Below are 24934 nucleotides of genomic sequence, written 5' to 3'. Positions count from 1 at the left end.
ACTTTATCAACAAAGGTCTGTCTAGTCTAGGCTATGGTTTTTCCAGTGGTCATGTATGGATATGAGAGTTGGACTGTGAAGAAAGCTGAGCACTGAAGAACTGATGCTTTTGTACTGTGGTATTGGAGAAGACTCTTGAGAGTCCCTTGGACTGCAAGGAGATAGAACTAGTCCATCCTAAAGGAAATCAGTCCTAGGTGTTCATTGGAAGGACTGATGTTGAAGCTGAAACTCCAATATTTTGGCCACCTGATGCAAAAAGCTCACTCATTTGAAAAGACCCTGATGTTGGGAAAGATTGAAGGCAGGAGGAGAAGGGGACGACAGAGGAGAAGTTTAGAGGGCATCACTGACTCAATGGACACGAGTTTGTGTAAACTCCGGGAGTTGGTGATGGACAGGGAGGCCTGAGGTGCTGCGGTTCATGGGGTCACAAGGAGTTGGACACAACTGAGCGACTGAGCTGAACTGATAAACACATCAGAAAAGTAATAAACATACCCAGTCCCCTAATCTTGTTTTTAAATACAATTATATACTAGTTTCCCTCATAGCTCAGTTGGTAAAGAATCTGCCTGCAATGCAGGAGACCTGGGTTTGATTCCTGGGTCGGGAAGCCCCTGGAGAAGGAACTGGCAACCCACTCCAGTATTCTTGCCTATAGAATCCCTATGGACAGAGGAGGCTGGCAGGCTACAGTCCACGGGGTCTTAAAAGAGTCGGACACGACTTAGCGACTAAACCACCACCAACCAACCATACACTAGATGCAATCAAGGTTCCTTGAAGACATAAATGACTTACTCAAGCAGGGAAACTGTAAGATGTAAAAAAAATTTATTTTATGCCTGTGCCAACAAGTATAGAAAGGCACAAGAGTGATTGGGGACGTGTCTGAATAATACGGAACACTTACTGGAATAGTTCACAGAGGCCAAATCTGGGACACTCTGGGCACCAAAAGAAGGAATAGTAATAGATTATAAAACATTGAATAAAATAAAAATCTATCCTTTCATACTGATATAAGTGAACATACAACTTGGGATATTTATACAGAAAAACATTAGCATACCACCATATGGTAATCATCATAGTAATAACTGTTTCTCACAAGAATTATTAATGGATGCTAAAACTAGTATAAAATATATGGCATCTAGAAAGTGCTGCTGATGAACCTATCTGCAGGGCAGCACTGGAGATGCAGACAGGGAAAAGAGACTTACGGATATGACCGGGGGAGATGAGGGAGAGAGAAAGTGGGATGAATGGAGAGAGTCGCATGGAAACATATGCAATTACCACACGTAAAATAGATAGCCAATGGGAGTTTGGTGTATGACTCAGGGAACTCAAACAGGGGCTACCTAGAGGAGGACAATGGAGTGGGAAGTGGGAGGGAGGTGCAAGAGAGTGAGGACATATATCTACCTATGGCTGATTCATGTGATGTATGGCAGAAATCAATACAATATTGTAAAGCAATTATCTTCCAGTTAAAAATAATTTTTTGAAAAAATTTAATGAGAAACTGTGTTTACATAAGCTAAAAGTATCCCCCACAAGGTTATTATTTTAAAAAGAAAAATTGTATCTTTACAGAGGAGAAACCTGAAAACACTTTAACCATTACTTTAACCAAAATATAGTTAAACTCTACAGAAGGTTCACAGCAGCCTCACTCACAATAGCCCAAAGAAAAAGCAACCCAACAACTGTCCATCAACTGATGAGTGCATTAACAATACGTGGTATATTCGTACAATGGAATATTATCCAGCCATTACAAAGAATCAAGTGCAGAAACATACTACAGCATAGACGAATCCTGAAAAAATTATCCTAAGTGAAAGAAGCCAGATGCAAAAGGTCACATACTGTACATTTCATTGACATGAAATACTGAGAATAGGTAAAACTACAGAGACAGAAAGTAGATTAGTGGTTTCCAAGGGATGGAGGGAAAGGGTAGAGGAAAGAACAGGAGTTCTTTTAAGGGAGAAGGAAATATTCTGAGATTAGTGATGGCAGCATAACGTTATCAATAAACAAAAACCACTGAATTGTAAACTTTAAATGGTTAAAATGGAGAATTTTATGTAACAAGATTTCTTTTTTCCAAAAAAATAGTCATAGAAGAACACATTTTACTGTTCTACCAAAATGCAAACTCTGAATATAATCATGAGGAAACATAAGACACACTACTTTTTTAGTATTTCTAAGTATAGTTGAAATCTTCTTTTAAGTTGAAAAAATGGAAAAAAATATCAAATTTATAATTACAGCTGTAAGTTGTAAATGATAATGTTTTGTATGTATCTTATGTGTTAAAACATACTGTGCTTTTGTTATTGCGTTTTAAAGGAACACAATAATAGAGAAAACAACTTCAACAATAGGATAAAAAAATCTGAGGTCTGTTACATAAAAGCCTTGACACAGAAGAAAAATGAAGATGTGAGCTCCTGCTACAAGCTCTACAAACACGTACATGCAAAAAACATTATGAGACATCTCATTTAACGAGGCTAAGAAATGGAGACCCTAATGGCCCTGGTACCAAAAATCATTACAGCAAATTTAAAGTCTCTTAGCAAAGGATAATACCAATAAATAAAACATCCTAAAATACAAAAGGAATCATTTTTGAGAAATGAGAATTTCTACAAATACAGGATGTTTTAGATAATGCTTTTGTGGTACTATATTAAAATCTCAAAAAAATCTCTGAAATCACATATACTTGAAATATGTTTTCATAATGATGTTAATCTGGTTCCACGAAATGATTTCCTATAGCTTCTTAAATTTGATATAATGAGAGTTATTTTTACATTAGAGTATTCAAAGCTGACTCAATGGACATGAGTTTGAGAAAACTCTGGGAGACCGTGATGGACAGGGAAGCTTGGCGGGCTGCAGTCCATAGGGTCACACAGAGTCAGACACAACTGAGCGGCTAAACAATTCAAAGCTACTTTACTGAACTATCAAGATTTTGTGATTTCTCTAAAAATGTAACTGTCAGAGGTTTTGGAAAAGTGACACAAGACAATTTCACAAATATGTTATTAGTTAGCAGTATTCTACAAAATACTGATGAACGTGCCATTGGTGTGTTTATCCTTGACAATCTCTCTGCATAATGAGTGTCTGAAATACAGTGTATTTGTATACTATATTTATATTTACATGTACTGTATTTATGAAAAAGTGAGGGTCACTCAGTTGTGTCCAGCTGTTTGCAACCCCGTGGACTATAGCCTGCCACTCTCCTCTGTCCATGGAATTCTCCAGGCCGGAATACTGGAGTGGGTAGCCGTTTCCTTCTCCAAGGGGATCTTTCCAACCCAGGGATCGAACCCAGGTCTCCCACATTGCAGGCAGATTCTATACCCTCTGAGCTACCAGGGAAGCCCACAATATTTATATATATTTGTATATAGTATATTTGTATACTATATTTGCATATATAATACATTTGTTGAATATATAGCTATAAAACTATTTCATAGGATACATAGATTACATATGTGTATGAATGTATTCAAATTTAGCAGAAACTGTCAACAGGTTTTTCAGAATGCTTCTACCAGCTTATACACACTTGGATAAACCACCTTATAAATTTTAACCATTCAGGTGGATGTGTAGTGATATCTGAGTGTTATTTTAAATTACCTTGTGGTAATTGAGGTTGAGCACTTTTTAGTATGTGTTTTTGTCGTTTGGATATATTTTTGTTCAAGTTGCTTCCCCATTTTCTACTGAGTTGTCTGACATTTTCTTGCTGATTTGTAGTACTTCTCTATATACTCAGGAAAAGTGACCTTTGTTGACTTTACGTATTGCCAGTCCGTCCTACACTGCAGTTTGCCTTTTCAGTTTCTTAGTGATATTTTTACATGTATATAGTTCAGTTTATCATTTTTCCTTTATTGAGAATACTGTTTAAATTCTATTTTTAAAGTCTTTCTTCACCAATAAAAACAAAGACATTTATCTGTTATCATCTACAATATTTATTATTTTGTACTCTACACCTAGATTTACATTGATCTGAAACTAATTTTTGTGTATGAGATGTAAAACAGGGCCCTGGATTCATTTATTTCAATTGTATAACCATTGACCCAGAATCATTTATTGAAAAAACAACTGCCTAGTGCCGACTGTGTGATACTCTGTGTCCGTACTTAGTCGCTTAGTCGTGTCCGACTCTTTGCGACCCTCCAAGCCCCTCTGTCTATGGGATTTTTCAGGCAAGAATACTGGAGTGGGTCACTGTTTCCTCCTCCAGGGGATCTTCCCAACCCAGGGACTGAACCCACGCCTCCAGTATCTCCTGCATTGCAGGAAGATTCTTTAACCCACTGAGCCATCAGGAAAGCCCCATGTTATAAAGTTCTGATAAATGTATAGGTCTATCTGGGGAGCTCCTATTTGCTATAATGGTTTATGTCCCTATCTTTGCAGCAATACTTAATTACTGTAGCCTCACATTCATGAGATCTAGAAGAGAAGACTTTCAGCTTTGTTCTTCTAAAAGCTAGTTTTAGCTATGATTGATCCTTTGAATTTTCATATAAATTTTAAAATAGGCATGTCAACTTCTAAAAGAAAATACTACTTTCTGCAATTGTGTTTTGGGATTACACTAAATCTAAAGATCAATTAGGACAGAATAGATATCTCTACAATACTGAGTATTTCAATTAATTATCATAATACATTGGGTTGACCAAAAAGTTCACTGGGGTTTTTCTGTAGGATCTTATGGAAAAGCCCAAATGAACCTTTTGGCCAACCCTGTATCTTCCATTTATCTAGGGCTTCAATTTCTCACAAGGTTTTTGAGTTTTCTGTGTAAAGATCCTGCATATATGTCATGACATTTACTTCTCACATTTTTGACATCCTAATCTTATATTAATTTTAAAGTATCATTTTCCAATTGTTCTTGGTATATAGAATTGTATTTTCTTTATATTGACCTTATGTCAAGCAAACTATTACCAATGTATCTTTTATACTTTGTTATTTCCTTTTACTTTAATTGTATTATTGCACTGTCTGGATATTCCAATACAATAGTGAATAGAAACAGTGATAGTAACCACTCTTGTTCATTCCTAACTTTAAAGGGAAATTTTTCAACAATACACTCTAATGTTTGCAATAAAGTTTTTCTTTTATTACATGAATAGTTTACTTCTATTCCTACTGCATTAGAGGTTCTTCATGAATATAAGTTAAATTTTTTATAAACATCCTATGTATTGTTTGAGAAAAATATATGCCTTTATTTCTTTATTTTTTCAATGTGTTAATTATTCTTTCATGAAATTTTATTTAATCTTTTATTCTTAAAGTGAATCCAAATAATGTATTATTCTTTCCATAAATTGCTGGATTCACCTGCTTTTTTATTTTAATGAAAAAACATAACACTATAATCTCCTTACTGTAATATCTTTTTCATATTTTTGTCTCAAAGTTTTGCTACTCCATAAAACTGCAAAATAATTATTTCTGTTCTCTGAAAGTTTGTGAATGACTGGTGTTATTTCTTAAATATATACTTCTTAAATATCTGGAAACATTCACAAATAAAGTTATCTGGGCCTGGAGAGTTTGGAGTTTTATTTTGTCTTGCTTTGTGTTTGTTTCTTTAACAGAAGAGGATTTCAAGCATAGACTCTACTTCTTTGTTATAAGATTATTCCAATTTTCTGTCTCTTCATGCATCAATTCTAGTAAGTTTCATTTTTCTAGGTATTTGACATGGCTCATTTAATGTTTTTAAATTAACTGTTACTCTCATACAGTTGCTTATCATGTTCATTTATTATCATTTAATGTCTATAATGTCCATAATGTCTGTTTTCATTCTGAAAATTGGTTATTTGAGTACACAGCCATCCCTCAGTATCTGTGGGAAATTGGTTCCAGAAGCCTCGCCAATTCCAAAATCCACAGATGTTCAAGATCCTTACATAAAATGGCATATGACCTATACACATCCTCCTGTATAATCTAGGTCCTTTCTAGATTACTTGTAACACCTAATACAATCTAAATGCTATATAAACTGCTGTAAACACAATGTAAATGCTATGCGAGTAGCTGCTGGTGCATGACAAATTCAAGTTCTGTTTGCTTTTTTGAACTTTCTTTTTAATATTGTCAATCCATGATTGGTTGAACCCACGCATACAGAAGGCCAACTGTGATCTCTGTTTCTAAATCTGGGTGGGGATCTACCTCCACAAACAACCAACTTTGCTGATTTTTGATGGCTGTATCTCTATCATATGTTTGTTTTCTATTTCACACTAATTTGTGCTCTATCTCCTATTGTCTTACTCTACATTTATTCATCTTATTCTTTCTTTGAGATTAATCTCCTGCTTATATTCTGACTTCTTGAGGTTAAGCTTAGACCACTGATTTTCAGGCTGTTTAAAATATTTTCTAATAAATGCATTTAAAGTTATAAATGTCTTTATTTGACAGCATCATAATCATCTTGTACTATTATTCAGTACAAATGTTTTCTAATTTTCTGCATAATTTAGTTAACCAATTTTAAGGAGTTTACTAATTACAGACATCCTTTTCTAGTTACTTTTTATTTATTTCACTGTGGTTAATTACTTCACATGATTTCATTCTTTTTAAATTTCTTTAGACTTGCATTAAAACCCAGTATAAGGTAAATTTTAGAAAAATGTTCCCAGGGTACTTGAAAACAACATATATTCTGCAGTCATAAGATAATATGCACTCATATTTGGGGTTTTTTTGGTAAAAAAAAACTCCAAAATTATAAATTGAGCTTTTCAAATCTTTTCTATCTTTACTGGCTTTTAGTGTTCAAGAACAGTTACCAAAATAACTGGGTTTAAAACATCATACTATGATTTGTCCCATCTTCTGTCAGTTTTGCTTTACTTACCATAGAGTTATAAGGTACATTTAAATTCAGAACTATTATATTTTCCAGGCATACACCTGACTTAAATTCTCATTGGTCTGATAGAATAAAATTCTGAAACAGATGGGAATACCAGACCACCTGACCCGCCTCTTGAGAAATCTGTATGCAGGTCAGGAAGCAACAGTTAGAACTGGACATGGAACACCAGACTGGTTCCAAATAGGAAAAGGAGTATGTCGAGGCTGTGTATTGTCACCATGCTTATTTAACTTATATGCAGAGTACAACATGAGAAACGCTGGGCTGGAGGAAGCACAAGCTGGAATCAAGATTGCCGGAAGAAATATCAATAACCTCAGATATGCAGATGATACCACCCTTATGGCAGAAAGTGAAGAGGAACTAAAAAGCCTCTTGATGAAAGTGAAAGAGGAGAGTGAAAAAGTTGGCTTAAAGCTCAACATTCAGAAAACAAAGATCATGGCATCTGGTCCTATCACTTCATGGGAAACAGATGGGGAAACAGTGGAAACAGTGTCAGACTTTATTTTTTAGGGCTCCAGAATCACAGCAGATGGTGACTGCAGCCATGAAATTAAAAGACGCTTACTCCTTGGAAGGAAAGTTATGACCAACCTAGACAGCATATTAAAAAGCAGAGACATTATTTTGCCAACAAAGGTCCTTCTAGTCAAGGCTATGGTTTTTCCCATGGTCATGTATGGATGTGAGAGTTGGACTATAAAGAAAGCTGAGTGCCGAAGAATTGATGCTTTTGAATTGTGGTGTTGGAGAAGACTCTTGAGAGTCCCTTGGAACAAGGAGATCCAACCAGTCCATCCTAAAGGAGATCAGTCCTGGGTGTTCATTGGAAGGACTGATATTGAAGCTGAAACTCCAATACTTTGGCCACCTGATGCGAAGAGCTGACTCACTGGAAAAGACCCTGATGCTGGGAGGGATTGGGGGCAGGAGAAGAAGGGGACGACAGAGGATGAGATGGTTGGATGGCATCACCGACTCGATGGACATGGGTCTGGGTGGACTTCAGGAGTTGGTGATGGACAGGGAGGCCTGGTGTGCTACGGTTCATGGGGCCGCAAAGAGTCCAACATGACTGAGCGACTGAACTGAACTGAACTGAGTACAATTATACCAACATTCTTTTGTTTCGTGATTGCATAATATGTATCTTTCTTCCACCCTTTACTTCCAATTGCTCTAAATACCTTTATACTTTTTGTATATTTTCTAAGAAGCATATGGCTAGGCTTTAATTTTTATACCCAGTCTAAAAATCTTTAGCTTTTGACTGGAATATTTAGTCTCTTACATTTAGTGTAACTGGAATATTTCCTTCTTCACTTTTAGTGTAATGATGACATATTTGGAGTTAATTAAACCATCTTCCTTTATATTTGTCCCAATTTTATTTTGTTCCCTTTCCATTCCTTTCTTGTTTTCTTTCAAATGCACTAAGTAGTCTTCTTATTCTTCCCTCTCTTCACTTGTTGGACATAGAGTGCTTTTTTGTTACCTAATGATTATAATATAAATCCTTAACTAATTATGTCCACTTTAAATTAGTTTTCTAATTAATTCCCATATCATATGAAGACCTTAGAAATACTGAACAACATTTACCCTTCTTCCTGAGTTATATGCTGCTATTAACAAGCGTTTAAATTTTGATATATTTAAGCCTCTATTACCATTATGAAAGTGAAAGTGAAGTCATTCAGTCATGTCCGACTCTTTGCAACCCCCTGGACTGTAGCCTACCAGGCTCCTCTGTCCATGGAATTTTCTGGGCAAGAGTAGTGGAGTGGGTTGCCATTTCCTTCTCCAGGGGATCTTCCCGACCCAGGGATCAAACCCGAGTCTCTGAGTCACCAGGGAAGCAATTACCATTAAACCATCTTCCTTTATATTTGTCCCAATTTTATTCTGCTCCCTTTCCATTCCTTTCTTGTTTTCTTCCAAATGCATGAAGTAGTCTTCTCATTTTTCCCTCTATTCACTTGTTGGACATAGAGGGCTTTTTTATAATTACCATTATACTATTTTACAATAAATAATCACTTAGATTTACCCTTTCCATTTCTCTATTCCCTCCAGTATCCAGGATTATTTTTCTTCTACTTCAATAGAATTTTCTTTATTTATTCAGTATTTTCTGTATTACAGATCTGCTATTGTCAAATTCAATTCTTGTTTTTCTGAAAAGTCTATTCTTTGCTTTCATTTTTTAAGGGTTTTTCACTGGGTAATTTTGGACAGATGATTATCTTCCTTCAGCTATTTGAAGACACCATGCCTTCTAGATTCCATTTTTCCAATTAAAAAAATATCATTTGTCAGTCTTAGTGTTGCTCCTTTAAAGAGAATATGTCTTTTTCCCCTCTGGTGGCTTTTCTCATTCTATTTGGGTTTTCATCAATTTTGCAATGATATTTTTAAGTGTATGTTTCTTTGTACTCACCCCTCCATACTCATACACAATTTGTAGGTGGACATCTTTTGTCTTAAAAATTCTCAGGCATTTGAGACTTCAAATAGTCTCTACATTATTTTCTCAATCCTCTTCTGGACTTCAATCACATGCATGTTACAATATTTCCACATGTCCCTCACATTTCTTTCCCTCTTTTATTTTTCATTCTTTGTCTTTCTTTATTTCAATATGATCCATCTTCTGTTTCACTAACCTCCCCCTCAGCTATGTCTAACCTGTGTTCGGTTCAGTTCAGTCGTTCAGTCGTGTCTGACTCTGTAACCCCGTGAATCGCAGCACGCCAGGCCTCCGTGTCCGTCACCAACTCCCGGAGTTCACTCAGACTCACGTCCATCGAGTCAGTGATGCCATCCAGCCATCTCATCCTCTGTCGTGCCCTTCTCCTCCTGCCCCCAATCCCTCCCAGCATCAGAGTCTTTTCCAATGAATCAGCTCTTCGCAAAAAGTACTGGAGTTTCAGCTTTAGCATCATTCCTTCCAAAGAAATCCCAGGGCTGATCTCCTTCAGAATAGACTGGATGGATCTCCTTGCAGTCCAAGGGACTCTCAAGAGTCTTCTCCTACACCACAGTTCAAAAGCATCAATTCTTCGGCACTCAGCCTTCTTCACAGTCCAACTCTCACATCCATACATGACCACAGGAAAAACCATAGCCTTGACTAGAATTTATTAATAATCAATTTTCCAATTCTATAATTTCTACTTGATTATTTAGTAATCAAGTTAGTATAAGTTTCCAGTTGTCTGTCAATATTTTCCTACCTGTAATTCCTTGATCATAAAATCCTAATTATTTTATAGTTTCTTATGAAACCACCATTATCCTATTGGTATATTTCAAATGGCTGGGTTTTTTTTCATGGCTTTTCTTTTTCTAAGACTTACTATTTTTTGTTTTGCAACATATATTGTAAATGAACTAATTTGAGCCTCTGTATGATACTTTTTTACTCAAGAGAGGATTTACTTTTCTCTGTCACCAATTTAGGCCATGGGTAGATCACCACAATCCAATCAAAGAGCATGATGTTTCAAAGATAAGCTTATCCTCACTCTTAGGTTTAGAACTTCAGGGACCAGACTATATCATTAATAAAAACCTCTCTTCCTTGGCACACCTAGAAATACAACTTGGTCCTTCATATTGATTGACAAAAGTTCTGCTCAGTTTCTCAGGAAGCTTTCAGGACTCACAATTGTTTCAAGAACAACAGTTGTACAAAATGCCAGTCATACCTCCTTTGTCATTTACCTCTCCTAAATCTTGACCAACATATTCTTACTGTCTTTACAGTCCTCTCATGCCTTAAAAAGAGGTAATTTCTAATTTTTCTAAGTGGAAATTATAGTCCAGAATAATTAACTTTACCACTGAAAAATAATTTCTCCAAATACACATCTTCTAAAAGTTCAGCAAAGTAGTCTATCTACTAAAATAGAATACTGCATTTTATTTAAACTAAAAAAAAAAAAAATTAATTAGCAAAGCTACTCAAAGGAAAAGTCTTCATTTTCTTTAATTCTGTCTTTTTTTTTTTCAAGTAAAGTAAAAATTAGAATATATGTGTGAAAGTGAAGGGCGCAGAACAAATCACAATTCAGTGGAAAACTGTATTTCATTTAAACATATAGTTAATTTCATGTAAGTTTAAAAGAATGTTTAGTATCTTAGAACAAAACACTGGTCTCTTTCCAGATCTTAGAAAAGAAAATGAGTACAACAAAAAGAATCTAAAAAAAGAGTGAATATATGCTTCACTTTGCTGTACACTTAAAACTAACACACCACTTAAATCAATTATACTTCAACTAAAACTTTTAAAAAGAAATAATTGCTGAAAATTTTCCAAATATAATAAAAACTTTAAATAAAAATAGCATATTGGTCAATAAAACTCATATACATAGAAAAATCAATAAATGAAAAATTAACATTTTAAACATAAGAAAAAATTATGGCTGTGAATAAGCAATTCACTAAACAAAAAACACAAGTGCAAATGAACGCATAAAAATATGCTTATTCACTATATCAATCAGGATATGCACATTAAAATATCAGTAGGATACCATTCACATCCATTGCACTGGCAAAAGGAAAATATCCTCATAATTATTAAGTATTGGTGGGACTAAGAAGAAACGAGAACACTTATACCCTGCTGGAGGAAGTGGTACGTCATCACAGTGACTCAAAAAGCAATTAGGCTTGCTAAATGTGTCCTAAAGTTGAGGATGTGAATATCCTCAGATACAGCAATTTCACTTCTAGAGATGCACCCTAGGGAAACTCTTGCTTATGTAAAATGACTGGTTCAAGATGTACATTGTAGTATTATTTATAACAACAATAAAAGAAAATTTACCTAAATGTTACAGCTTTGTATTTCACAGGAAATTAGATGATGACACTGAACAAATGCTTTCAAAATTTACAACGGACAATAAAATATGAGTGTAAAGAAGAACAAATCCCAGTACAGATAATGTCAAAACTCAAAGATATATTGGTAAGAAAACTGCTCTTCTGAACTGCACACAGTATCAGCACTTATGAGTGATTTATACAGAACAAGACTGTCTACAGGACTGGAAAACACTGCAAAGTCAGTCATTTACAGTAAAGATGGCTACAGAGAAAATGCATTATGTAGTGCCTCTGCTACATAACAGACTATCATTAGTCGAAATTAAGATGGGAAAAAAGTCAAGAATACCTCCCCGAAAACATTTAATACACACCACTATTATACAAATATAAAATAGAACAGTGCCCAATTTTCCCATCACACTTCAGCCCAATCTACTCACCAAGTCTTTGGGTTAACTTCATATTTATAAAGGTCATCTACCAATCCATATTTGTTGCCTGGCAATGCTTTATAGCCTCCATGAACATAAATGGACTTTGTTATTTCATCATACACACTGGTATGGCCATATCCCCCTTGAACAATAGCTCCTTTAGTTTCTGGAACAAGCCAAGTGTTTGATGCTATAAGAGAAAGAAGATAAAATGTGAACTTAAATAGTATTTTTAAAAAACTAATATACCACCAAACTACCAACGAGTTCATTCTAATACCACATTTTATGAGTAAAGTATATCTAATAATAATTTAAAGTATTAAATATGTGCTAGTTACTATGTTGGGTGCTAAAGACCAAAGGTGATTAAAACTGGCCTCTTTGTAGATTTTAATTAAACTTTGAAATATTGAAAATATCTAATTTTTTGTATATGCAAGAAAAAACTAAACCTTATTCTCACATATATTTCTGTATCTGTAAATAACCCTGAAAAAACAAAGATTTAATAAAAGTTTGTGAGAGGTTATTATGTTACAGGCTGAGGTAGTCACTGACATTACAAAGACTAAAAAGATAAGACTCTTGTCTTAACAATTTTTAGCACTGTGCTAGTCTTTTATCTCTTGGTTATAAGTCTCACTATCCCTTCTAAGAGTCCTTTGTATTACTGATAAAAACCTAAAAATTAAATTTCCAAGACTCATTTGACAGCTGTGCTACCATCAGTTTCCAGTAATGAAAGGACTTGGGAGACAACAGAAGGCAAATGGAAGAAAGACATTCTACTTTCTTTCTTCTCTAGAAGTAGGAACAGGTAGGTGCTACTGGGCAATGGCAGTGGTGGTTTGACAGCAACAGGAGCAGGCGCAGCACTTGCTCAGTGGCAGAAGCGGCATCTACAGAAAGCAGCTCACCTACAAACGTGGTCCTAAGTTCCAGCCCGGGTATGCAGCAGCTCCAGATTTCTGACTAATTCCCTCACTTTGGTGTCTCTAGTACTACTGTAATTAACTCCCTATTTTAAGTCCCATTCTACTTGATATATCTAGAAGGGACTCTCATTTCTATAGCAAATTCACTGAAACAAGTTCTAATCATATGCAAGAAATGCTTTTAAGAATATGCAAATGAAAAACTACATATCTTTTGGCCTTAAAGGAATTTAGATTATAAAGAGCAACCATACAGAAATCTGTTATTAGTCTTTAAATATCCAATCACACTTGCATCTTCCCTCTAACTTTGTCACCTAAACTTTGGCATTCTAGACAGCTCAATGAAATACTCAAAGCAAGGAACAGAAAATAAAAGTGATGCTTAAAAATTCTTCACATTCACACAATTTTAAGGTAATAAAGAATATACTTCATCAATCATAAAGTCATAAAAGAAGTATCAGAAGGATTTGTTAAAGCCAATTTTACTCAGAGAAAACTAAACATATTTAAAGAAATTTCGGAGTATTCTTGTAACTAATGGGCATTCTTTTAACATTCTTCAACTACTTATTAAAGCTATATATATGTATCTGTGTGTATATATATAGTGCCAAATTGAAGGTTTTCATGTTTTTATTCACCTCTTTTTAATAAAAGATAAAACTACTTATCAAAATATATTGTGACAATAAAGAGGTATATAATGCAACAGTGCATGTTACCTTCTCCCCTAGCCCATTATCCAGAGGTATTTTCCACAAATTGTTACATTCAGAATATTTTGAAACTACAGTTCTGAATATTTAATTACAATAGACAAGACAAATATATATGACTTACATGTACATAGATACCTATAAATATTTATACCAAAAAAATCATGCGATTTTACAACTATATTTTCACTTAACAAAACATCTGGGGCATCTTTTCACATCCCATTTATTACTTTCACTTTCATTAGCTAAATTCTATTGTATTGATGATGACTTATTTAAATAATCCTACACAGTGACTCATTAGTGTTTCAGTTTGTTCTTAAAAACAATAATGCAATAAGCAACCTGGCAATCAGCTGTAGCACCATTATCTACAGAGTATATATTATGTCTCAGGGAGTATCTCACTAGTTTATCTGATAATATGAAAGCTTTGAAAGTTTACTATTGCTATCCTCTCTTTACAACTAAGGAAATTTAGAGTTTAAAAAATTAACACACCAAATGTTTAAAAGTTGGTGTAGACTAATTTCTCCCTCTCCTTCCCACTAACAAACCCAGTAAACAGTCCCAAAGAAAACTGCAGGAGAAATATGAAAGGTGTAAGGAGGAATGCTGACTCTTAGGGCCTCCAAGACTATAGGATGGATGTCTCATTACCTCCGACCCAACAAAAGAAGGCCAGTCAGCCCAGCATTTTCTCAACCCATAACCCAGCAATAAAAAGCAACTTAGATAGGCTTATTCCTTCCACAAATTGAAGAGGAACCCCCATGGATAACCCCAGATGACACTAGGAGCCCAGCAAGAGGGATTCACCAAACACCGCTTACATTAAGCAGACAGGGGAAGAGTTCCACTTTCCCCAAAGGCCTGAGATTGGAAAAGAAGCTCCCACCACAAGATCTTAATGCTAAACCTAAACAGAGTGACTAACCTGCTAAAATAGAAGATTTAAGACAGATTCGAAGACTCCCAATATAAAGCCAAAGTGTCCAAGACACTAATAAAAAAAAATCACTTGTCATGTTGGGAACCAGACCATTCAAGTGACACTAACTCTGAGATGTTGAAATTATCTAACAAGAATTTTAAAGCAGCCATGATACAACAAGCAACTACAAGTTCTCTTGAAACAACAAATCTCAGCCAAAAAAAAGGGTGAGGAGACAAAGGAAGGAGAGAAGGAAGGGAGGGAGGCAAGCAGTGAGGAAAGGAAGGAAGAAAAGAAAATACAGTAACAAATCTGAGTTAACTGGACAGACTCAATCGTAGAGGTGACAGACAGAATCAGTAAACTAGAGGATATAGCAGTAAAATTTACCCAATCTGAACACCAGGGAAAATAAACAAACAAACAAAAAAATCAACAGTCTAAGAAACCTTTGGGACAATAACAATTGGTCCAACATTTGTACCACTGGAATCCCACAAGAAGAGAAAAAAGAGAATGGAGCTGAAAGAGCTATTTTTAAAAATCGTGGCTAAAAACATCCAAACTGCGTATAAGACATAATAAATATGCAGACTTCCCTGGCAGCTGAGTACTTAAGACTCAGCTCTTCAATGTTTCCCCTGCAAGTGGTGTGGGCTCAATTTCTGGTCGGGGAACTAAGATCATACATGCCATGTGACACAGTCCAAAAAAAATTTAGTTAAAAAACTAAACTAAAACACTTTGAAACCTGTGGCCCTCTCCTTAAAGAATGGCTTAAGAAAATTCTTCAGACGAATGAAATGATAACATCAGGAAAGAACAACAAATAAAGCAGATTCGTGACTACACACAATAAACTCTCCTCTTTGCGGCTTACAAGTAATATCTGATGAAGGAAACAAAAATTATAATGTCATCTGATACTCACGACAATGATATTTAGAAGTGGGGAAAGTGAGGGATGTAAATGAAAGCAAAGTTTCCACGTTTCACTTGATGTGGTAAAATGTTGATACCAGTAAACAGACAAGTCACTTACGTATATTTTAATACCCAGAGCACTCTCTAAGAAAAGTACACAGAGAAATACACACACACACACTATAAATAAATCAAGACTGAATTCTAAAACTTGTTAAGTTAACCCATGAGAAACAAGTGAAGAGAAACAGAGGCACAGGAAACAGGAAACAAACAAAAATAATCAAATAGCAGACTTAGGCACTAACATACTGAAGTTACCTTAAATGACCCACTTATGACACTCTTAAAATTGTAAGATTACATAAAGAACAGATGAGTGATTGTCAAGGGTTAGGATGGGAGGGGAAAGGAACAAGGTATTAAAGAGATAATGTTGTTGTTCTTTAGTCACTCAGTTGTATCTCACTCTTTTGCAACCCCAAGGACTGTAGCCCGCCAGGTTCCCCTGTCCATGGGATTCTCCAGACAAGAATACTGGAGTGGGTTGCCATTTCCTTCTCCAGGGAATCCTCCCGACTCAGGGATCGGATCAAACCCACATTTCCGGGGCTGCAAGAGGCTTCTTTACCACTGAACCGTAAGGGAAGTAGGTGTGTTCTAAAAAAGATGATGTGAAGGATTCTTGTGTTGACAGACAGTGCAGTGGTAGCTACATGAGACAATATGCAATAAAACTGCCCAGAACTAAATATACACACACATCTACACACGCTACATACATGCAGATGCAAAGGAGTTCTAATGAAACTAGAGAAATCTGAACATCAGTGGATTGTATCAATGTTAATATCCAGGTTGTGATTCTGTACTATATTTTTGCAAGATGTTTACCACCAAGGAAAACTGCATAAAGGATACACAGGATCACTCTGTTCCTTCTTACAAGTGTATGTGAATTTACAATTTTCTCAAATTAAAATTTAAATGGAAAAAAGTATATCACCCTACTAGCAATGGCAAGTTCATCATGAAATACACTATTGCACTCAGTTCAGTTCAGTTCAGTTCAGTCACTCAGTCGTGTCCGACTCTTTGCAACCCCATGAACTGCAGCACGCCAGGCCTCCCTGTCCATCACCAACTCCCGGAGTTCACTGAGACTCACGTCCATCGAGTCAGTGATGCCATCCAGCCATCTCATCCTCTGTCATCCGCTTTTCCTCCTGCCCCCAATCCCTCCCAGCATCAGAGTCTTTTCCAATGAGTCAGCTCTTCGCATCAGGTGGCCAAAGTACTGGAGTTTCAGCTTTAGCATCATTCCTTCCAAAGAACACCCAGGACTGATCTCCTTTAGAATGGACTGGTTGGATCTCCTTGCAGTCCAAGGGACTCTCAAGAGTCTTCTCCAACACCATAGTTCAAAAGCATCATTTCTTCAGCACTCAGCTTTCTTCACAGTCCAACTCTCACATCCATACATGACTACTGGAAAAACCATAGCCTTGACTATGGTTTCCTTTGTTGGCAAAGTAATGTCTCTGCTTTTGAATATGCTCTCTAGGTTGATCATAACTTTCCTTTCAAGGAGTAAGCGTCTTTTAATTTCATGGCTGCAATCATCTGCACTCAAATACTCATTAAATATTTTTTAAAAATTTATTTAAAAGTGTAAGAGCTATGACACAGGTCTGACACCAAAGTGAGTTACTAAATACCCCTGCAGAATCTCTGAAGGTTTAGTCACCAGCAGTTCAAATAAGAAATGGTGATATGGTAGTTCAGATGAAAAATTAAGAAAATAATTTTGTTCAGATATAGGTGATTAACTTGAAATGTAAAATTAATTATGATTACACTCTCATTTTATTTTATTATTTTTGCATTTGGAAATGTGCACATAGTAAAAGATCATTTTTGTCTCAATAAACATTTAAAGTAACAAAATATGTCATTTCAGAAAAAGTATTTGCTTATGATTGATATGTTATTTGCATATGAATGAATTTTGTTTCTAATTCTGTAATGTGCTCTATCACATTCCCAATTTATTGAAAATGAAACACTGATTCATTAAAGAGAAGACAGAGACAATAAATAAACAAATACATGAAGCAACAGAATAATTTTGAAAAAGTAAAAAGCAAAAATGAATTATATATACCAGGAGTTCTTTATCAGGTTATGATGGAAATATTTAGATAGCATTTAACAACCTGCCATAAACAACTTAAAAAGCAGAAGAAAATATTAAAAATGATACTGGATAACAAGCAGCACAGAATTATCGTTTTAAAGAAAAGAGAAACAAGATGAGCCCTGTGATTGCTGAAACATATGCTGAGGGGAAATTTCTTACCACTGAGCAAGAAGGGGGATTTGATTGCAAATAGATTCTGGTGACCCTACCAGGTTGAGAAAACAAAGAGCAGCATTTGAAAAGAACAGTTCTACCTTATCTTTGACAAAGGAGGCAAGAATATACAATGAGAAAAAACAATCTCTTTAACAAGTGGTGCTGGGAAAACTGGTCAACCACTTGTAAAAGAATGAAACTAGAACACTTTCTAACATCATACACAAAAATAAACTCAAAATGGATTAAAGACCTAAATGTAAGACCAGAAACTATAAAACTCTTAGAGGAAAACATAGGCAAACACTCTCTGACATAAATCACAGCAGGATCCTGTACAATCCACCTCCCAGAGTAATGGAAATAAAAGCAAAAGTAAACAAATGGGACCTAATTAAACCTAAAAGCTTTTGCACAACGAAGGAAACCATAGCAAGGTGAAAAGACAGCTTTCAGAATGGGAGAAAATAATAGCAAACAAAGCAACTTACAAAGAATTAATCTCAAAAATATACAAGCAACTCTTGCAGCTCAATTCCAGAAAAATAAATAATCCAATCAAAAACGGGCCTAAGAACTAAACAGACATTTCTCCAAAGAAGACATACAGATGGCTAACAAACACATGAAAAGATGCTCAATATCACTCATTATCAGAGAAATGCAAATCAAAACCACAATGAGGTACCATTTCACGCCAGTCAGAATGGCTGCGATCCAAAAGTCTACAAGCAATAAAGGCGGGAGAGGGTGTGGAGAAAAGGAACCCTCTTACACTGTTGGTGGGAATGCAAACTAGTACAGCCACTATGGAGAACAGTGTGGAGATTCCTTAAAAAACTGAAAATAGAACTGCCTTATGATCCAGCAATCCCACTGCTGGGCATACACACTGAGGAAACCAGAAGGGAAAGAGACACATTTACCCCAATGTTCATCACAGCACTGTTTATAATAGCCAGGACATGGAAGCAACCTAGATGTCCATCAGCAGATGAATGGATAAGAAAGCTGTGGTACATATACACAATGGAGTATTATTCAGCCATTAAAAAGAATACATTTGAATCAGTTCTAATGAGGTGGATGAAACTTGGAGCCTATTATACAGAGTGAAGTAAGTCAGAAAGAAAAATACCAATACAGTATACTAACGCATATATACGGAATTTAGAAAGATGGTAACAATTACCCTATATGCAAGACAGCAAAAGAGACACAGATATATAGAACAGTCTTTTGGATTCTGTGGAGAAGGCAAGGGTGGGATGATTTGAGAGAATAGCATTGAAACATGTATATTATCATATGTGAAACAGATCACCAGTCCAGGTTCGATGCATGAGCTCAGGGCTGGTGCACTAGGATGACCCTGAGGGATGGGATGGTGAGAGAGGTGGGAGGGGGATTCAGGATGAGGAACTCATGTATACCCATGGCTGATTCATGTCAATGTATGGCAAAACCACCACAATACTGTAAAGTAATTAGCCTCCAATTAAAATAAAAAGAAAAGAAAAAAGAAAAGAACAGTCCTAACAAGCTAGAATTCATAGGAAATAATACCAGATATGTGGTTTCTACAGAGTGGATGCTCAAGAGATCGGTGGGAATGTTGCAAGTTTTTGCTGAGTACTGATTTGCATGTGCATAAGAGAAAACTACTTAAAGCCATGGAAAGAACCACCAGAAACTAGTAGACTGAACAATTCCTGGATCTCACACAGGGCTGGGAACAATCTGAGCTCCCAGCAGCCACAGAAGATAGACCTCATAGTATAAGAGGCATTAGGTCCTGAAAAGGAAATGTAATATTGGATGTAAAGGAATGAAATACTAGATTACATTAGCCATCAACGAAAAGTTACTCTGGATCCTCTCTAACAGACCTCAGAAGCAATCTCCCAAAATATTTACACTTGAAGCTTAACCCCATGCTAGTACAAAGTCCAACATTCTTTAAAGGAATACAGCAAAGTCCCCAGCAGCCAACAGAGTAAAAACATACAATATTCAAAATGCATTAAAAAATTAACAAGCATAGAGGCCAAAGAAAATACAATCCATAACAAGAAGAAAAACCAATCAAGAGAGACACAGGAATAAAAAAGAAGATAGAATTAAAAGAAGAGAATTCTTCAAAACCTACTGTAAATCCACTCAAATATGTTCAATAGTGTTAGAAAAAATATGAACATGAGATTTAACAAAGCCTCAAAAAGAATCCCTGGAAATGAAAAATACACTGAATAGAATTAACACAAGAGTAAACACTATGGGAAAAGAACAATTAATTTAAAGCACAAAAATAGAAACTATTCAAAATGAAGCATACAAACAAAAACAATGAAAAACAATTAACAGAATATCAGGGACCTGTATAACCATATCAAGTAGCCTAATCTAATATGATAAGAGTTTCAGAAGTATGCCAGTGGCAGACAGAAATAATGACATCTTTACAGATCCTTAAAACCAAGAAGATCAATGATATAAAACAGGGCAAAATAAAGAAATAAACCCATGCCAAGGAACAGCATGAAATAATAAAGATGAACAAGCAGAAGAGCAAAAATAAGAATGCCAGTTGACTCTCAACAGAAACCAAGGGTTAGAAAGGGTTAGAAAGGGTTAGAAACCAAGGAAGGGGGAAGATAAGGAAGTTACACTTTTGAATTAATGAGAAGCACTCTATACTAAAAAGTGACTATCAAAGTAGAAATCTATATCCCACAAAATATTTTCCAAAAGTGAAAGTAAGTAAAATCTTTTTTGACAAAGGAAAAAAAAGAAGAGAGGATATATCATTGAAGACTTGCCCTATAAAAAATAACCCAAAAAGTTCTTTAAACTGAATAAAAATTACTCTTGAAACTAGACAGAATCTGGATTTCTATAGATGAATGATGAATGATTTCTATAGATGAATGATCAACCATAGAAATGGTTGATATATGAGTAAATACTCAAGGTGTCATTTCTCATTTTCCCTCCCAGTAAATGATGATTAACTGTCCAAACTAAAAACTATAACAATGTATTATGCTCTCCATAGCATACAAGATATGATATAAGCACAAAGGAAAAAAGAGGGAAATGCAGGAATACTATTCTGAGCTTCTGACACTATGTGTAAAGTGGTAGAACACTACTTAAAAGTAGAATCTGATAAGCTAATATACATATTATAAGCCCTAGAGTACCCTTTATAAAAATAAAAATTTAAAGTATTCTGCTGCTGCTGCTAAGTCGCTTCAGTCGTGTCTGACTCTGTGCGACCCCAGAGACTGCAGCCCACCAGGCTCCCCTGTCCCTGGGATTTTCCAGGCAAGAGTACTGGAGTGGGTTGCCATTGCCTTCTCTGATTTTAAAGTATAGTTAACAAATTAATGGCCCTACAGATTCAAGGAGCTGAGAAAACCACAAACAGGATAAATTTCTGAAATCCATATCACAATGCAACTGCTGAAAACTAAAAGCGCAGAAAACATTTCAGAAGCAGATACAGAAAAATTAAAAAAACCTATAGGGGAACAACAGCTCAAGTGACACAGACTTTATCCTAAGAAACTATGAAGGACAGAAGGAAGTAGCCTTGTTGTTCAAGCACCAAGTCCTTGTTGATTCTGTGATCCCTATGAACTGCAGCATGTCAGGTTTCCCTATCCTTCACTATCTCCTTGAGTTTGCACAAACTCACATCCACTGAGTCACGATACCATCCATCTTATCCTCTGTCACCCCCTTCTCCTCCTGCCCTCAATCATTCCTAGCATCAAGGTCTTTTCCAGTATTGGAGCTTTAGCTTCAGCATCAGTCCTTCCAAAGAATATTCTGGATTGATTTCCTTTAGGATTGACTGGTATGATTTCCTTGCTGTCCAAGGGGTTCCCAAGAGTCTTATCCTGCACCAGAATTCAAAAGCATCAATTCTTCAGGGCTCAGCCTTCTTTATGGGCCAACCCTCACATCCATACTTGACTACAGGAAAAACCATAGGTTTAACTATATGGACTTTAGTCGGTGAAGTGATGTCTCTGCTTTTTAACACACTACCTAGGTTTGTTATAGCTTTTCTTCCAAGGAGCAAGCAGGTTTTAATTTCGTGGCTGAGTCACTGTCAGCGGTGATTTTCGAGCCCAAGAAAATGAAATCTGTCACTGTTAACTTTTTCATCTATTTGCCATGAAGTGATGGGACCAGATGCCGTGATTTTGTTTTTTGATGTTGAGTTTTAAGCCAGCTTTTTCACTCTCCACTTTCACCTTTATCAAGAAACTCTTTAGTTCCTCTTTGCTTTCTGCCATAAGGGTGGTATCATCTACATATCTGAGGTTATTGATATTTCTCCCAGCAACCCTGATTCTAGCTTGGGATTCATCCAGCCTGGCATTTTGTGTGATGTTCTCTGCATATAAGTTAAAAAAGCAGGGTGACAATATCTCCTTTGATGTATTCCTTTCCCAATTTGGAACCAGTCCGTTGTTCCATGTCCAGTACTAACAGTTGCTTCTTGACCTGCATGTGGGTTTCTCAGGAGCCACGTAAGGTCATGGGGATTCCCATCTCTTTAATAATTTTCCATAGTTTGTTGTGATCCACACAATCAAAGGCTTTAGCATAGTCAATGAAGGAAAAGTAGATGCTTTTTTGGAATTCTCTTGCTTTTTCTATGATCCAGCATATGTTGGATCATATATCATTTCTATGATCAGCATATGTTGGTAATTTGATCTCTAGTTCTTCTGCCTTTTCTAAATCCAGCTTGAACATCTGGAAAGTCTCGGTTCACAAACTGCTGAAGCCTACCTTAAAGGATTTTGAATATTACCTTGCTGGCATGTAAAATGAATACAACTGTGTGGTAGTTTGAATATTCTTTGTCATTGCCCTTTCTTGGGATGGGAATGAAAAATGACCTTTTCCAGTCCTGTGGCCACTGCTGAGTTTTCCAGATTTGCTAACATACTGAGTGCAGCAGTTTAACAGCACCATCTTTTAGGATCTGAAATAGTTCAGCTGGAATTCCATAACCTAAGTTAATTCCATCAACTAAGTCCGTGCACTACAATTACTAAATCTGTGTGCTCTGGAGCCTATGCCCTATAACAAGAGAGACCACCATGTTGAGAAGCCTACACAGCACAACTAGAGAAATGGTCCCTGCTTTTCACAAGTAGAGAAAGCCTGGGGGCAGCAATGACAAATCAGTAAATGAAAAAACAAAGGAAAATGTTAATTTAAGAAAATTAATTAACTAACTTTTAAAAAATTAAAAATAAATGAGTAAAGCAAAAACCAGTAGAAGTTAAAAATGAAATAGATACATCCACAATCATAACTGGAAATTTCTACACTGTTCTTTCAAGAACTAAAGAAAGTACCAAACAAAAGATGCAGAAGACTTGAATCATTTTATCAACCATAATATAACCAACAACAGCAGAAGACGTATCTTTTCAAATTCACATTTAACATTCACAAAGGTAGACCATATTCTGGATCAGAAAATAAGACTCAAGAAAAAATTTAACTGTAAAATATATAGTCTCTGACAATAGTAGAATTAAACCAGAAATAAAGCCAAGAAAGATATCAGAAAAATCTTCATATAAATATATAAATCAAACAAAATACCACTAAACAACCCAGGAGCCAAAGAAAAGAACCACACACAAAAAAGCAGGAAACATTTTGAACTAAATAGAAACAAGAAAGAAGCAGCCTCTTTCAAAGCGTATGTGATACAGCTAGAGCAGTACTTACAGCGGTCATTCTCAACAGTGGTTCCCGGAAGCAACTGGCATTACCTGGAAACTTCCTAAAAATGCAAATTCCCTAGCAACAATCCTAACATAATGAATAAGAAAATCAGAGTTTAGGGCATAGTGATTTATTTTAACAACCCGCCAGGTGGTTCCTAGGTATGAAGTTTGAGAACTACTGACTTGGAAATTCATAACAATACTTTTTTTTAAAAGAAGAAAGATCTCAATCTCAATTCAATGATCTGTTCTTTCACCTTAAGAAATCAGAAAAACAAGGCAAATAAAACTCAAAGAAGAAAATAAATGTAACAAAAAAGCATTAATCAATATGACAGAAAACAGGAAACAAACGCTGGTTATTTGAAAAAGTCAATAAATTGATTAACCTACTAATCTCTAGTCAGACAGACCAGAAAAATAAGACACAGATATTCTTATCAGACATAAGAGGAAATATCACTACAGATTTTACAAGTATTAATAAGAATAATAGGGAATATAATGAACAGCTTCATGCCAATAAGTTTAACATCTTAAATGACACAGACAAATTTCTTAAGAACCCAGACTACCAAATGTCATTCAAAAAGAAATTGATCATTTGAATGTCGCTAACATTTATTAAATAAAATAAATGCCATAGTCAAAATCTTTCCTACAAAGAAAGTTTCTGGGCCAAATAGTTGCACTGGTGAACCCAACATTTAAGAAAGAAGTAATACCAACTCTACACAAACTCTTACAGAAAATAGAATAGGACAAAACATTTCTCAAATCATTTGACCGTTACCCAGATTATAAAAGCAAAGACATTACAAGAAAAGAAAACAATAGTCCAAGATCTCTTGTGAGCATAAACATAAAAACCCTTAACAACATTTTTGCAAATCAATTATAGCAATGTATGAAAGGAATAATACATTGTGGCCAAGCAGAGTTTATCCAAAATGCAATAGTAGCTTAATATCTAAAAATCAATGTCATTCACCACACTAAGAAATCAAAAAAAGAAATAAAAGAAA

General features: G+C 35.6%; 1 protein-coding gene across 9 annotated transcripts in view; it reads right to left on the bottom strand.

The window, feature by feature from the left end:
• Positions 1 to 24934, bottom strand: part of ATRNL1 (attractin like 1) — an 810133-nt gene that overhangs the window by 689140 nt on the left and 96059 nt on the right. For all 9 annotated transcript variants that reach the window (XR_015155896.1, XR_015155897.1, XM_086379578.1 and 6 more), the window contains one exon: positions 12274 to 12457. Coding sequence is in view for 7 of the 9 variants with exons in the window: in XM_086379578.1 (XP_086235704.1) it covers positions 12274 to 12457 (184 nt within the window). In the remaining 2 variants the exon portion in view is untranslated. The remainder of the gene's footprint in view (positions 1 to 12273; positions 12458 to 24934) is intronic.

Source organism: Bos grunniens, chromosome 26 (genome assembly GCF_055505025.1).
Source record: "Bos grunniens cultivar Pamir isolate PY7600 chromosome 26, Bosgru_T2T1.0, whole genome shotgun sequence".
In the NCBI taxonomy this organism is placed as follows: Eukaryota; Metazoa; Chordata; class Mammalia; order Artiodactyla; family Bovidae; genus Bos; species Bos grunniens.
This window is presented reverse-complemented; position numbering and strand designations above follow the sequence as displayed.